Raw genomic sequence first — 16,215 nt, forward strand, 5'->3', positions numbered from 1 at the left:
TTTTATTGATTCATCTTGATTTTATACCTATTAATTGTATTGATTCATTTTGATTTTAATTTTTTAATAATTATTGAATTCTATCCGAATGCAAGACCAATTTGGTCTTCGAATTTTTTGGATATGCATATTCGAAGAGACTCCTTGGTCTTCGAATTTTTTGGATATGCATATTCGAAGAGACCCCTTTCCCTAAAAGGATGTTTTCGGAAATGCATCTCCGAAAAACTCAAAAAAGGGTGTTTTCGGAAATGCATCTTCGAAAACATCTTTTTTTCGTGTTTTCGGAAGTGTATTTCCGAAATAAGACAAATTTTGAAAAAAAAAAATATTTCGGAAATGCATTTCCGAAATTAGGGGTATTTTGAGTTTTTAGTGAGGTGGGTAAATAAATTTCCTTGTTTTAATACAACAGCTGAGATTGATTATTCTCACTCGCATAGAAAACAGTTTTCTCATCAGACAAACGCTCAACCGAGCAAGAACCACCACTACAGCAGAAGCAGAAAATGCAGATACCCGCTTTCACAACCTCTCAACGCGCGTTTCACCCTCTTATCCCTCCCTCACTTGGAATCAATTACGCTTTCCACTTCAAACCCTTTTTTCCAACCAAACACGTCCCTATTCCTTTCCACTCTCTTAGTCTTATCCAAACCTCAGGTACGAACCATTATCACACTCTCATTCATATTCTTATCATTTCCTACACATTTGTTAGGTTTTGTTTGGGGCTTTCACTTATGCTTCTCTTTGATTCCAGTTGCTAAAGCTATAACTACCCACCACGAAGCGGTTGTTGCTGAAACTGACCTTTCTAACGGCCACAATGAACAACCGCGGTTCATTGATATTGGTTATGTAGCCGGTATTCATGGTTATCAAGGCGATGTTCGTGTCAAGTCTAACACCGATTTTCCTCAACTACGATTTGCCACGGTAAAATTTATGTTTTTCGAAATTTTGTATATGTGTTTTGGTTTGAAATTCAGTTGATTAATATATATTGAAGTGTTGTTTGATTTATTAGCCTGGGAGAAGATGGTTGAGGCAGAAGGTTATGAGTGGAGAAACTGTCAAGGAAGTTGAGCTTGAGGAAGGTAGGGAACACTCTGGACAGAATTGTTGGCTAATCAAATTCAGAGGAATTGATTCAGCGGAAGAGGTAATAATAATAATCACTTTTTAAGGGGAACAAACTAGTGCACTGTTTTTAAAATATGAAATTCACATGTTGATATTCATCCATGGTTTAGGGTTTAAGATTTATGATATCCAAACATAGCGTTGGGATCTGATCATTTTAGTGATTTATTCTCCATTTCGTGAAACTCTAGTGAATTTCACCTAATAAAAAAAAACAGCTTTACATAAAAGATAGAGTTTTAGTTTAGAGAGTGTTTTGCTCTTACTCATTTCTCATATGAAAATTATGATTTTACTTACATTTTTGTACTAGCATTATGGAATTGAAAATTAAACCGTCCTTTTTTTTCCCTTTCGTTTTCCCTCATGTTCTGTTAATTCCAAATCAGGACGAATCACTCCATGAAGTACTAAATGTGTTAATTACTAGTCTGTTGGTTGGCACACATTAATTTGAGAAAAATGGAGCATTTTTGTGAATTTTTCTTTTGTTCAATCATGTTTCAAAGTCAGTTTGATGGTGTGACGCCAAACACAGATGTTACACTTTGTCAAAGTAATTGCCACCTGTCTTTGTTGCTCCTCATTTGGGACTCATGGAATCTAGCACTTATAGTTGCAAATGGAGAATTCAACTTTACTATTTTTTCACGACCTGTTTGTTTGTTTATATATGATGTGCTTGGGCATGTTTGCAGGCTACGATGCTTATTGGTGCTACCTTGCTTGTCACGGAAGAAGACAAGCCTGAACTCGAAGATGGTGAATTTTATGCACATGATCTTAATGGGATGAGAGTTTTCTTGAAGGTTTGTGCTAATCATGAATCATGTGTGCATGTGGGCATGCAAACTACTTTCCCCTCTGCTTATATGCTATTTTAGCTTTTGCTAAGGTATCACCTTAAGTTAAACAAAAATTAATTTTCTTCTTGAAATGTTATTCTTTTATATTTTTGTGGTCTGCTATTAACTTGGTAATTCTCCTTGGTAAGCTATTGTGAAAGAAATGGCAATTGTTTGCCATATTAATTTATGGTCCTCCATGGAACACTAGGTTAATCCTTTTTCCATGGAGCTCTTAGTAGATAAATATCTGAGTGCTAGCCGTTCATTTATACCAATGATTTAATAGGCTAAGTCCTATTATTTGAGAAAAATGAGAAGATACTATTGTCAGTAACATTTATTATTTTGTATAATATTTTATTTTTCTACCTTGGTATTTTGTCACCTTGTTATTAGTTTTAATCCTTATAATAAAATATTTGATGGTGTTGACTATACTTCTTATTAGGAAAATGGCCAACTTTTGGGAACTGTCATTAATGTTTTCAATAATGGAGGAAACGATCTGCTACAAATTTCACTTGATTCATCTTTTGACGTGCTTGATCAAAATGGCAAGCCAAAGCCTGAAGAGATAGAAACATCTGGTCAGCTTGTTTTGGTGCCTTTTGTTGAAGCAATCGTTCCAGATGTTGATATGAATAAAAGAGAAATGCATATTACACCTCTCAAGGGACTTCTGGAGATAAACTTGCGATTTGATGATAGGTCCAAAAAAGAAAGGCGCCAACTTGTAAGCCAGATTTTCCTATTACCGTGTGGCCTTTAGGAATTTTCATTGTCAGTATGTTTGAAGTTTTGAGCTTATTCCTGATTCCCTGTTATCTTTCTCGATCTTTACCTTTTTTAAGGAAAATTGAGGGTTGACTGGTGGTTTTTCCATTGAGCTTTTGTTTTATAATATTTCTGTTTATCTGGATTTTTTTCTCCTTCATAGTAAAGCACAATGTTCCCAAAACTCAACCCCAAAAATAGTATTTCTGTTTTTGCCGCCTTTTCTCCTTCTAAAACATGATATTCCATCTACTATTGAAAAGAAAAAAATATAATCAAATTTAATGTCTTTAACTTTCTATTGATTTGACACATCTTTAACCCTTCCATGTGTTTGAGATGTGTCCAAAAAGTGTTGAAACAAAGAAAAAAAGTTATTTTGTGACACTTGTCTGAGTAGTCATACACATGTCATACGAGTGCTGCACACCGATTCAAAGAGTGTCAAAGCAAAGAAATAAACATTTTCCTGAAGACACTTGTTTGAATTGTCCGACATATGTCGTATCATACGACACATGTGAGTTTTGGACACCGCAGCACGCCTTATCCTAGAGGCGTCCATGCTTCAATGGTGCTATTCATCCCAACAACTGCACTTATATCATTTGTATTCAAAGTTTTCTTATGAATTGTTTCTCTAATGTGATGTCTATGTTTGATTGGGTGTTTTCACCATTTATAATGGATTCAAATACTTAAATAGTTATGAGTAATTTTTTGTTGTTGATAATTTTAAGGAATGGAAAGAAAGGAAAAAGTTCCAAAAGCGTCTCATAGCAGCAAAAAAGAAACTTAGCGAAATGGATCAGCAACATGTATTTCATGGATTTCAATGTGGAAAGAAAGAAGAACGGAGCTTGCTTAATGATCAGATTGTTGGTGTAAACTCCAGATTGCTTCAGGATGTTTTACAAAGTCTTGAACAACCGGCCAAAAGGCAAGTAAATATAACAACTATAACATCCAAAGTTTTTCCCCCACTGAGTAGGGTCCACAGCACGAATCAAGCAATGTTGTGTTCTATCCAATACAAATTGTTTAGCAAAGCCGCTTATTATTATTGAGTTATCCTAATTTGATCAACTATTTCTAACTGGAGATTCTATTAGTCTTCTCCTCACATGTCCAAACCATCTCAGGCAGAACTTTATAAACTTCTCCCCAACCGAGGCTCTTATGCAAACCAGAATTATTGAGTAACAACCTTATCTCTCAATCCTATAAAAGAAAAAAGAGATTTTTTTTTATAGTTTATATATAACATGTCATTTTGTACATTTCCATTCTATTTGTAATGACAGTTTATTGAAGTACTAGATTTCAGGCATGCTTACTCATCTCTGCCTATAAAAAATGATAGGACATGCTAGCATCTTCTAATTTAACTCTTCAATTTGTTTCCTTTCCAAACTTTTCCTTACCATCATTATTTTTTCTGGCTTCTGTGTTTGTGTCACCATTACAGACTATTTTATTGACAAAGGAAAAGTTTCTTTTACACCGTGTGAATTTTTATTTGAGTTATAACTTTTTTAAATCAGATGGAATGCAGCCGAGTTGGTCAGTGCCGTCCAAGAAAAGCGTATAAGTACTATACACATATCAGAAAAGTCTTTCTTAACTGGAAGTAAAGACAAATTGGTTAGAGATATTGTCAATATGCAAGAGAAGGGACTAGAGTTAATTTCTAAGTTACACATATCAGAAAAGTCTTACTTAAATGAAAGTAAAGACAAATTGGTTAGAAGTTTCATGAATATGGAAGAGAAGGGACTTGAGCTGATTTCTAAGGGAAAAATGGCTATTGTCTTGCTCTTAAATGAAAAAGAGAATGAAGAATGTGTTTATGATCCTGATGTTGTTGAAAACGAAGAAACTGAAACTTCAACACTACCCGTGTTTCAAAACTTACTACGCGATCACGAAAAGTTTTTAAAGGTGGTATAATTGTATTTTTTTTGTTTTTGTTTTTGTTTTTGTTTTTGCTATAGATGATTTACCTTAAGCTTATTTGTGAGGTTTTATTTGGCCAAGTGTCTTTTGGGAGTGACTCGACTACAAGATATACTAAAAAGCTTGTGATCATCTAATGCATTTTCCTCTTTTACAGGTCAAAGATCGTGCATCTGTGCCTTTAATTTTGGTTTCCTCAGCCCAACAAATTCAGTTTGTAAGAAATCTGTTTGCCAAGAACAATCACTTTGATTTTGACTCAGAAAAGGTTACATAATGACAACAATCTTTCTTGTATTTTGTATCAACTTGGCTAGATTAGAGGTATATTAAAATTTGTCAGTGTAATGTGCCTCTTGCAGGTATTCTTTTTGGAGGAAGAGAAGCTTCCAGTTGTCAGGAGTTCGCCAGAAGGACCCAACAAATACAAGATTTTAATGAAGTCGCCTTGGGAAATACTCCAATCTCCTGTTGGATCGGGAGGATTTATTAGCCTGTTTTCTAAACATAACATTGCTGGTAATCTTATTAACATGGGTGTCGAGTACGTCGAGGTTAGATTATCTTTTCACCTACATGGAGATCAATGCTGATTTTGTATTTACGCATTAAGATTCATTTGTCTTGTGCATTTTTGCAGTTATGCTGTCCATGCCAAACAACTGTTGGTGGAAACTCACTACTTCTTGGGTTGATTAATTCGCGGGAAGCCAAAATTGGGATACAGATTTCACCTACAATAGCCGATCCAGATGAAAACTTTGACATGATATTGTCTATGGATTTAGTAAAGAAGCTAACAAAGCAGAGCTACAAACTTCAATTTGATGCAGTCCCAAAGACAAATTCTTATGTTGAGAATGTTGAGAAAGATTGGATAACCGTTACCTCGTCCACCCCAAACTCATATGAGCTGTCTTGTAGTGTATATAGTTTCTTAAATGCATGCCCGTTGGATAAGGTTTGTATAGTGGAGGTTAGAGAATAATACCATAAATTATATTTAGTGATGAGATGATATATGAGATAATGCTTCAGAATTACCCAGGTAGAGTAGGGACTTGAAAGATCAAAAAAGAAAAAAAGATGGGCATGCGTTTGGTATTTGATTCTCTCTTAAATCCACATAATGAATGAAGTTATACGGGTTATGAAAGGGAACTAGTAGAAGATTTTCACTCATTGGGACTTTAACCAAATGTCAAGGGTTGATTAGAACTTCTAACTTTTTTGGATTTAAGAATGAAGTTTTAAAATTAGGTCAGGACCAAATGGTGTCAAATTTGGTAACATGACACATTTGATAACTCTTCACTCCATCTTCATATGAAAAAAATTTACCGTAGGATTGGAAGGTATTTTCATATAAATCATGTTTATAAAATTTCACATAAACAAAAAAAATTTGAAAATTTTATAAGACGTTAGTATTTATCTATGAAGCACGGACACCCCGAATTTGACCCCGACACTGATACGGCGACACCGATAAAAATTTGAAAAAATGAATAAATTAAACGTAATCACATGTGTCGATGGAAGTGTTCGATACCGACACGGACACGTCTGTTTTCAGAGATGTCGGTGCTACATAGATTTTTATGCATTTCGTTGACATGTCAAATGAATTTTGATTGATATTAAATTTTATGTACATGATTTATATGATAATATCTTTTAAGGTGGATTTTGTTATATGAATATGCTGTAAAGAGATATTAGATGTGTTATGCTACTAGGTTTGACACCTTAGTGTTATTTAATGATGACTATTAAAAATGGAAAATGCTAACAAGTGTCACAGGAGCACTTGTTGAGAGTGTAAAAAAAAAAAAATTGATACTTATTTAATGTTTTAGAAATAAAAATAACAGACTTTTTTTAAAAAAATAACAAAGTTTGTTTTATTGAAATTACTTATATTTAATGTATTAAAAATTAAAATAAATCATTTATTTAAAAAATATTTTTTAAATGGAATGCTTAAACCAAATAATACATAATTTAAATAAACTTTAATGAGACTTGAACCAAATATTAAGTACTAGTACCGGTCCTTGTCCCCAATATTCAAAATGAGATTAATGCATTACTAATATTTTGCAAGCAAATAAAATAACATACAATATTATTCAAACTTCCAGCTCACTCAATCTTTTATTAATTTGGGTGTTAGAGTTTTTACTAGTAATGCTATTTAAGTATCATACGGCAAGTTTTGATAAAAAAAAGGTATCATACGGCAATGCATGTCAATATTTCTTTCTTTTTCATTAACCTTGATATCTTCTACTTCTAAGAAGATCCAAATCCCAAATATTACCCGTTTAATGATAATGACTAAATAAAAAATTAATTATTATTTATAATTTTTTGGAATAAACTTCTAAAAAATCATAGTCTTTTTTTGAAAGGACAAACTTTATAAACTTACTATATATTAGAAATTTCAACTATGTTATTCATATTATCCCATATGCATTATTATTAATTAGTTAGTCAGTTAATTACCATTTTAGACAGAAAAATCTCTAAATCATTAGCTTAAATAAATCCATTGATTGAAAAAACAGAAAATGAATTTAAAAAAAATTGTTATTTTATTTTATATATTTATGTAACTTTCTCTCTTTAGCTTTCTCACTTTGTCAAAAGAAGAAACTGAGTGTTGAGACTTGGAAGCTTATTGTAAGTAGCTAGCGAGCGCGTGAAATCAATTTCTTATTTCTTTGATTGACATTGGATCTGATTTCATACTTCTATCTGTACCGTTACCGTCAGAATTGAAAATCGCATGCCATGGACGCTTTCAGGAAACAAGCTAGCAAGCTAAGAGACCAAGTTGCCAAACAACAACAGGTTTCGCTTTACGCTTCCCTTCCCGAATTTCATAATGAATTTTTTTTTCTTTATTCATTTTTCTGATATGCATTTGAAATTTGTGCTGTCTGAGTTGGATTTAGGTTCATCAAGATGCGGTGTTTCTGTTTTCTTAATATGAATTATTGTATCTTATTGCTCTAGAGCTTGATGTTTAGATTCAGTTACCATATGATAGTATTATTCAGTTTGTGATCTGAGTTTATAATTATCTACTTGTTTGTTTTACCAGGCTGTAATTAAACAGTTCAGCGGTAGCGGTTACGAGAGCTCGGATGTTGTGGTCATTGATGAGGTTGAAATGCAGAGACATCAACATATGGACAAGTTGTACAGGGCTACCCGTGCCGGCAGGGTATATATTTTTCTGTTCTTTCGTGGATTTATCATTACCTTGCTATAGGTTATAAGTATATTGACATGCTCAAAACTATCATCTGATTCAGGATTTCCAAAAAGAGATTGTTAAAGCAGCGGAAACATTTACAGCTATAAGTTATAAGCATATTGAAACAGGTGAAAAATTAGTTTTTGTTTCTTTTTCCTGCGAATCCGTTTACTCTGATGAGTTGGAATTAGAACCAATGTATAGTTCTGTTTATTCACTAGTGATTTGTGAGTAAATCCTTATAAGCAATAGCTATGGTAGACAGGAACTAAACTTTCTGAGGAGTGCTGTAGATATGGAGCAGAGAACAACAGTGACAACATATTGGCTAAGGCAGCGTCAGTTTATGGTGATGCTCGCAAACATGTAGAAAAGGAGCATGAAGAGTTGAATCGGCTTTTATCTTCCCAGGTCAACTTTTCATATGTTGTCTTGGTGTATAAGTTTTAATGGAAGTTCAACATGTGATCTGTTAGAATTGTCAAATTGCTTTTGCAAAAAAGATTTTTATGTTAGGGTAAAATTTACCAACATCTTTTACGGTTTTGAAATGTCGTAGTGACCTCTTACTTTGAAAACATATATGGGCCCCCTGTTCTTAATTCTCATTGAACATACACACCCTTCTGCACATGTTCTTCAAATATATGTCTTGGATATTTATTTGTTTTGATACCATAGGAGGCCTATTTGATATTTGAAATCCTTGAGGGAGGTAATCTACTATTCGTATTATTGTCAAATTAGAGGAGAGAAGCATGAATCAAATGGTTTCAGTTTCCAGGTTTTGGATCCTTTGAGACAAATGATCATCGGCCCACCTTTGGAGGATGCTCGCCATCTTGCTCAGCGGTATAGTCGGATGAGACAAGAAGCAGAGACACAAGTAAGTCAAAGTTTGGAATGAATCTATACTTAAAGCAAGTAGTAACTTGATACAATTTGATTCCGTATCTCATGTATGGAATTATTGAAGAGTGAAAGTTTGGATTCATATTAACATTTGAACCACTTCATTGTTTGGAGTTTTTATTTCTTCTGAGTCTTATTGGTCAAATTGGTTTTCAAAATTCATTTAGAAAGAGGAGATTTCTAGAAGACAAGCACGGGTCAGGGAATCTCAAACTGCTGAGCATGTTGCCAAACTGCATGCTGCAGAAGCTAAGATGCAGGAGCTGAAAGCAAACATGGCAGTTCTAGGTAAAGAAGCTTCAGCTGCATTGGCTGCTGTTGATGCACAACAACAGAGACTGACTTTCCAAAGGCTTGTTGCTATGGTATGATAATACATGATTGTTATTATATCAACCTATGCCAAATATGTAATTAGTTTGGACTTTTATTTTAAAGATTTTGCTTATGATTTTTTAGGTTGAATCAGAGAAGACTTTTCATTCAAGAGTTGCAGCTATTTTTGGTGAAATTGAAACTGAGGTGAAAACCAACCATCCTGATATTGAGTTTTTAAGAATGATCTATTATATATTTTTCTTTCTGTTTGATTTTATTTCTATGTTTGTAAACATTTGGAGCTTTCTCTCAGATTGTCTCTGACAGACAGAAGAAAGAATCAGCCCCTCCAGCCGTTCTGGTCCAGAATGGCTCAGAGAAAACAATGTACTTCTTGGCTGAGGTATGCTGCATTTATCTAAACCTAAGATGATGATTACTATTGTTATTGTCACGTGGTTGCTGTTGTTATTATTGTTGTTGATGACGGTGCTCATTATCATTATCATGTCATATATGACTTTATTATTAAAACCATGATTATAATCATCCAAATCCTTACCATCAACTGATTAACTTCATTCCTTTCTCTTTTTACTTGCTTAGTTTGTTTAGATCCGACTGATTAATTTCACTGCTTTGTTTTTTTGGAATCGCATGGCTCTGACAATGTGAATCAGGCCTTGTACGAACAATATCCTGAGTAATTATTTTCTTCATCAACTGATCTTTGGTGCATGGTGCATCTTTTGCAGGCAATGCATCCTTATGATGCTGAATCAGAAAAGGAACTGAGCTTTTCAAAGGGTGACTTTATTGTCGTGAGGAAGGTGTATTTTCATCCCATCATCCTTTTCATACTTTTTTTTATGCGAAATTCCTCAAACAGGCCAGGAGATTAGAAAAGAAAGGATTGACACTTTCTTTGGAAACATTTCCATTTAGTAGCTTTTATGTTGGATACTTATATCAATGAGATTGCCACCAATTGTTGCTTCTACCACTATCATAAATAATGAAATTTAGTCGATGAATTGGATTTGATCTTGCACTCTTTCCAGGTCTCTGTGTTTACCATAATTCTAAATGTTACACAGGTGAGCCAAACAGGGTGGTCAGAAGGAGAATGCAACGGTAGAGGAGGGTGGTTTCCTTCTGGCTACGTGGAAAAACGACAGAGAATCCCCTCTAGCAACATGGCTGGTGAAGTTTACTAGTTTCTTCTCCTCGTCCTAGTCATTCTTTGTTTTGTCTCCCTTATTTGGTTTTGCATTACATCATTCAAAGAACATAAGCAAATGGAATGTGGAGAGGATGGTGGAATTGATGAAATACATGTATCTTTGTTCAATGCTTTATGGTAATGCCTGTTGGTTGAATGAAGGATAATCGGATTTGGATTTTGAAGTCACATGCTAAATGGTAATGCCTGTTGAAGCTTCATTTGTGTGTCCAAACAATTTTTATTTGGATTTGCAATCCATATAAGACTTGCAATGTAGTAAAATAGAGTTTACGAATTCATCATGTGTCACGTATTTCATCTCAAGTTACATTTTCTATTTTATCATTTTTTTGTCAAACTTACTTTTGGAAGCAAGTTTGTTTTTTAAAAAGAATTTAATTACGTATATCTTGATATATGTTCAATTAACAGATATTAAATAAAAGTACAATCAAAACAAACATGAGAAAAAAAAAAACTACAATTGGAGCAATTGAATGTGTGTGGACATGACAACATTATAAGCCTGCAAATTGTGAATTTTGAATCAAGTTAAAGACATTTAACTTAACATGTTATTTGTTTTATGTTATATACTAGTGTGTATACCTGTGGACATGGAGTTTTTTTTTTATTTAAACTAAAATATTTTATATTTCATGTAAAATTTTGGAATTCTTTTACAAACATAAAAAACAGAACAAATGAATTAAAAGATATTTTATGCTATATCTAAAAAGTTTAAAAATAGTGCATTGTCACAAAAAAATAATATTAAACATATATCCTATCAAAATATTTGAATTTGCTAAATCCTAACCCTATTTAAAAAACAGTGTAAAAATATTTTATATTGTCAGTGCATCCTCCATTTTTTTTCATATATAAAATAAAGTTTAATAACTTAACAAGAAATCGACTAATAGTAAGAACAATAACAATTGAAAGATACAATGTAATATCAATTTATGGTTGTTTACGGCATCCTAATTAATTTTCTCAAAACCCAAAAAAACCTCTCTTGTATCGTTCAGAGTTTGAAATTCGGATGCGCCACACAATACAACAAACAAAGTTCATCACACTCAATAATAGAAAAAATTCTTTTTGAATGTAACTAGACTCATACCACTAATATTTTGATCACCATTTAATATTTTGATCACGAAGAAGGAAGTGGCGACTAGACCTAAACCAAGAACGATCGTAGAAAATAAACGTTTCAAGCAAGTGATCTCTTCCCCTAGTGTGTGATTCCTGCTTTTAGGCATTCTTTTTTCTCTCCGGTCTTACCGTGTTATTTACTTTTGTTTTCCTCTTTCAGCTTTTGTTTTCTTTTTTCCTTCCATTCCTTATTCGAAAATTCCTTTCCTTGATAGTAGGGAAAAATTCCATTATCTCAACAATTGAATCCTTAATCTTGGAATCAAGAATTTGTCTGATCCCATGAAGCACATTGGTACCAGCTTAGATCCAACGATCCTCCAGAATAAACTTCAGAACTTGCATCAGATCGAAAAAGAGAGTCAAATCAATATAGTTCAGAATCAACCCATCAAGAAACATGCCAATATTAGAGAATTAATAGCTACTCACAAGAATATCGACTTTAACCACCACCACCAACGAACAAAACCTAACAAATCACAAAGCACCAGAAGGAAAGAACCAACTTTTTCGTGTATGAGGAAGAAGAAATTCAAGAAAAAGAAGGAAGCAATAACATTAATATCTCAGGAAAGATAATCACTAAAAAAACTCGTTCGTAAGGGATTAACCCAAAATGCCCTATCAAATATCTTGTGCAACCCCTCCAAGTTAAAGAATTAGAACCATATATTTTCAAGATCAAAATGGAGAAATTAAAAGACACAACAAAATCCTTAAAGGAAGCTTATGGATTTTTTAGAAATTCATGGCTTATCCTAAATGAATGGAATATGTTAATCCTTATGTCAACCTTGGATTTTACAAAAGCTCCCATCTGAGTCTAAATTTGGGGTCTGCCCATTAATGGGAAAACACCATAAATGGGTCTAAAATTGGGAGAATTATTGAGAGAAGTGTGTGAAGCAAACATCTTTGAAATGCAGGACACACCAATGATAATTAAGGTCAAAGTGAAGCTTAGTGTTCTTAAACTGATAAAGCCAAAAATGTATATTGGTCGTAAAGCCAATGGAGTCAACTGGGTGGAGTCTAGATACAAGAAGTTGCCTATGTTCTGTTGCATTTGTGTAAATATTGGTCATAGTGAAAAACACTTCCATAACCTTACTAACCCTAGTCATGGTGTAATAGAAATCAACCTCTTAGGTCCTTAGTTAAAAACAATCCAATCTAGTAGGAGACAATAATCATATAGGAAAATAAACTATAGCAGTAACCCAACAAGAAAACCAAGCAGTAACCCTAGTCATGTGCCTAACTACACTAAGCATTGGCCACGTGCTGCCGCCTTTGCCACGTACAATGGGAATCTAACGGCCGAGCCAGTCTGATGTATCCTTATATGCCCGAACGAGCGATGCACAATTTAGGTATTTGCAAATTATTCTGAGACACCCCTTGGAGTCCGCTCCTCCCACAGTCCGCCGCATAGATCTTGATGTGATACTTGAGGATTTTGAGAGTCACTTGGTACCAGAGAAGTATTGTAGAATGCCAGCTCCTATACAATAGACCTATTATTAGACCAGACATTTATGGAAGACCACATGGGCCATATAATCAGGAGGAATTGGAGGCTATGGATGACCTAACCGAGGACGTGGCGGCTGTCTATCGGTGTATTATGGATATAGGAAGATTGAACATAAAGGCTGGACTTTTTGAGGAAGGTAGTCCTTAGTTGACCCTTGTAGAAGACATGATTGTCAAGGCATGCAATGTCAGTATAGGCGGAGGAGAAGTCGAGGGGTTAAACATACCCAATAGTTTATGTTTGGTTGTATCATTATTATATTTCGCATTTTCAGAACAAATTATGTATGATCGGTATATTTTGAAAATTGTATGAATTTTTTCATAATCATGTAGCGTGTGCGCATTTGTTCTAATTTATGACCTAAAATAACCTAAAATATGTTAGCCTAAGAAAATATTAAATTTATGATAAGGTTGCTACTTAAAAAGCCTTGGGAGGTGTACGGAAATGCATATTCAGATACACCTAAATAATACTCCCTCCGTCCCACAATAGTCAATGAGTGACTCAGTACACCATTTCACACTAAGAAAAGTGTAAAAAAAAAAAAAGAGAAATAATATTGTTTTTACCATAGTACCTTTATCATGTATTGAAAATGATAAATTTTTTAATAATTAAAGGGTAAAATTATGAATAAGCGTATTGAAATGAGTCACTCATTGTGAGACGGAGGGAGTATTCGAAGATACATGTAAAATTAAGGAGAGAAAAAGTATTTCCTAAACTAATCTTTGATATTAAGGTGTATTTGCACGTGATCTCAATTTCACCCTCATGACAATTTTATCAATTTTACAGCTAATACACACACATCCACTAAAACCCTTCTCCTTAATTTTAAAAACATTTATGCAAAAAGTGTTAAAATGTCCCGAGGACGGAGGAGAGGAACCAAAATCTAAACACTTTAGTTACCAAATCTAAACACTTTATTGTTGTGTGTGAATTGCATTAAGCATTAAAAGAAAGTGTTGTTTAGTTGTTTCACATTAGTGTTGTTAAGTTAAATCAATTGCGGGAAATCCAAGTTCGTGCCATCATGTCAGCACACAACAACAGAAACCAAAGGTCTGCCTTTTCATTTTCACAACCCAAATTTAATTACCTCGGAATACACAACAAAAACAAAAACAACCTATGCCTATGCCACTAATATAATACTCCTACTAATACTCTCATCAAGTTTCACTTTTTCTCAAGTTTTCTTCTTTCTCTCTCTCTCTCTGTACAAGTTTACCAATCCGGTAGCTTTGCTTCACTTAATGCACACTCTTGCCATGGCATTCTCCATACCCACCTCTCCAACTCATGTTTTCCGCTTAAAAGGTACTTTTTTTACACTCTTCCTTCTCACCCATTTTCTATTCTCATAGGGTTTTGGATCTTAGCTACTTTTTGTGAAGAACTAAGTGGATCTTAGGAAAAGGGTTGATAGGTTTTTGTTGTTGTTGTTGTTGTTGTTGATGATGTTGATGTACAATGGATGGAATGTGGTGTAGGAATGTTTTGGTTATATATTGTTGTGTGGATGCAAATACTTAGCTTTTTGGGTTAATATAGTTGGTGAGTGATTTATTGCATTGTGTTGTTGCCTTTAGGAGATGTTACTTGTTTCTAGAAATGTTTGTGTTGTGTTTTAGAAGTGAGAGTTGATTGGACATTTGAAGAGAGAGTTCTGTTGTGCACAAAGTATTGCATATTTGTGATGTTGAATAGAGTTGATTGGGTTGCTTTTATAGGCTTTCTCCTAATGCACAATTTACTTATTGAAGTTTGAAAGCATTCTTATCAAGATTCTCTTTAACAGTCTCAAATATTAGGAAAACTAGGAAGGTGGAATACTTTTTAGTTACCATATTATTCTGTTTTTTTGCCAATCAAGAGATGGTAATTTTGATATCAGATTCATTTTGACTGTTTTCTTGTAAATATACTTGTCATTTTTGGTAAACTGATTCGGAAGTTAAAGATTGAGTCTTTTGTATCGAATGCCATAGTGTTGTTAAGCAGCGGCTGCGTTATGGTGTAGTAATGGGTTTCCTGCTCAATGTCATTCTATGGCAATAATGTATCTATCTGGTTTCTTGGTACTCTCTTGAGCAGTGGACACTATTAGATCTGTGACAGCCGATAGGTTCCTATTAGTTATAGCTCTATGCCACAATGCAACATAGGCATTTAGAAGAGTGATTTTGTTTTTGGTAGTACTAGTAGTAACTGCTTTCAGAAACAGCTTGTCGCTTGTTCTTGTATTTTGAAGCTGTTATTTTCATACGGAATGGAACAACTTTTGTAGTGTTTTTAGTTAGCTTAGGTTGTTCCTTCCTTGAAGCTGTTATTTTCATACGGAATGGAACAACTTTTGTAGTGTTTTTAGTTAGCTTAGGTTGTTCCTTCCTACACAAGAGCATTTTGCTACTTGTGGATTTAAGTTATGATGGTGAAAAAGAGGCAAAGTCTTGTGGCAAATGATTAGAGTCTCTCATTTCCCCTCGATAATTAGGCTATGAAGGATTGTGTTATGGACTCTGGGGGGTGTTCTTTACTTTCAAGGATTTCAATAGTCATTGTGTTTTAAAACGAACAAAGTTGAAGCGAAGCATTTGGTCTTGATCTTCTTTTACCTGCCATTGCTGTTTTGATTTGCTCATCAATTTGCTTCATGCTTGAAAGTTTATCCTAACAACTTCTAATGAATTTTAGGTTTGGAAAAACTACCGTCGCATGCTGCAACGCGCTTAATGCATGAAGAATTTATTGTCATTTGACAATGATGAAGTTGTGGTATTGGGAATGAAGCCATCGGTCCAGATAGTTTAATTATTATGTATTTATATTGAATTTTTTGTACATTATGATTTGATGAAGTCTGGATCAATCATTTGTTGTACATCAGTTCGCTATATAGATATAGTGACCTCTTGAAGATGTCATATTTTTATGCTATTAGTTTCTTCTTTCTTTTTTAGTTTCAATGATGTGAGAATATCACAAAGGAAGATTGGTACCAGCACCTAATCCTTGCAGAAGCTATCTTACACCTTTTGCAATTTTTCAA

At 33.9% G+C, this 16,215-nt stretch overlaps 2 protein-coding genes across 2 annotated transcripts; both read left to right on the plus strand.

Annotated features, from left to right (window-relative positions):
- Positions 1 to 409: 409 nt before the first annotated feature.
- Positions 410 to 5,880, plus strand: LOC131603351 (uncharacterized). The gene is made up of 10 exons (XM_058875648.1): positions 410 to 663; positions 764 to 939; positions 1,031 to 1,165; positions 1,845 to 1,955; positions 2,443 to 2,727; positions 3,509 to 3,708; positions 4,313 to 4,709; positions 4,882 to 4,992; positions 5,087 to 5,278; positions 5,365 to 5,880. The coding sequence occupies exons 1-10, from the start codon at positions 510 to 512 to the stop codon at positions 5,710 to 5,712; spliced, it is 2,109 nt and encodes a 702-aa protein (XP_058731631.1). The 5' UTR covers positions 410 to 509; the 3' UTR covers positions 5,713 to 5,880.
- Positions 5,881 to 7,339: 1,459 nt separating this feature from the next.
- On the plus strand, positions 7,340 to 10,771 carry LOC131607863 (SH3 domain-containing protein 3). The gene is made up of 11 exons (XM_058879818.1): positions 7,340 to 7,412; positions 7,506 to 7,583; positions 7,837 to 7,959; positions 8,051 to 8,120; positions 8,258 to 8,403; positions 8,777 to 8,878; positions 9,072 to 9,269; positions 9,364 to 9,426; positions 9,536 to 9,625; positions 9,978 to 10,052; positions 10,320 to 10,771. The coding sequence occupies exons 2-11, from the start codon at positions 7,524 to 7,526 to the stop codon at positions 10,437 to 10,439; spliced, it is 1,047 nt and encodes a 348-aa protein (XP_058735801.1). The 5' UTR covers positions 7,340 to 7,412; positions 7,506 to 7,523; the 3' UTR covers positions 10,440 to 10,771.
- The last annotated feature ends 5,444 nt before the right edge of the window (positions 10,772 to 16,215 follow it).

The sequence above is a fragment of the Vicia villosa genome, linkage group LG5, assembly GCF_029867415.1.
Source record: "Vicia villosa cultivar HV-30 ecotype Madison, WI linkage group LG5, Vvil1.0, whole genome shotgun sequence".
Taxonomy (NCBI): domain Eukaryota; kingdom Viridiplantae; phylum Streptophyta; class Magnoliopsida; order Fabales; family Fabaceae; genus Vicia; species Vicia villosa.

Excerpts from the sequence above, each read along its gene's own strand:
- LOC131603351 (XM_058875648.1), top strand. The coding sequence starts at position 510 with ATGCAGATACCCGCTTTCACAACCTCTCAACGCGCGTTTCACCCTCTT. Across the intron at positions 1,166-1,844 it reads GAATTGATTCAGCGGAAGAG|GCTACGATGCTTATTGGTGC; the intron begins GTAATAATAATA and ends GCATGTTTGCAG. Across the intron at positions 1,956-2,442 it reads GGATGAGAGTTTTCTTGAAG|GAAAATGGCCAACTTTTGGG; the intron begins GTTTGTGCTAAT and ends ACTTCTTATTAG.
- LOC131607863 (XM_058879818.1), top strand. The coding sequence starts at position 7,524 with ATGGACGCTTTCAGGAAACAAGCTAGCAAGCTAAGAGACCAAGTTGCC. Across the intron at positions 7,584-7,836 it reads AAGTTGCCAAACAACAACAG|GCTGTAATTAAACAGTTCAG; the intron begins GTTTCGCTTTAC and ends TTGTTTTACCAG. Across the intron at positions 9,270-9,363 it reads TCCAAAGGCTTGTTGCTATG|GTTGAATCAGAGAAGACTTT; the intron begins GTATGATAATAC and ends ATGATTTTTTAG.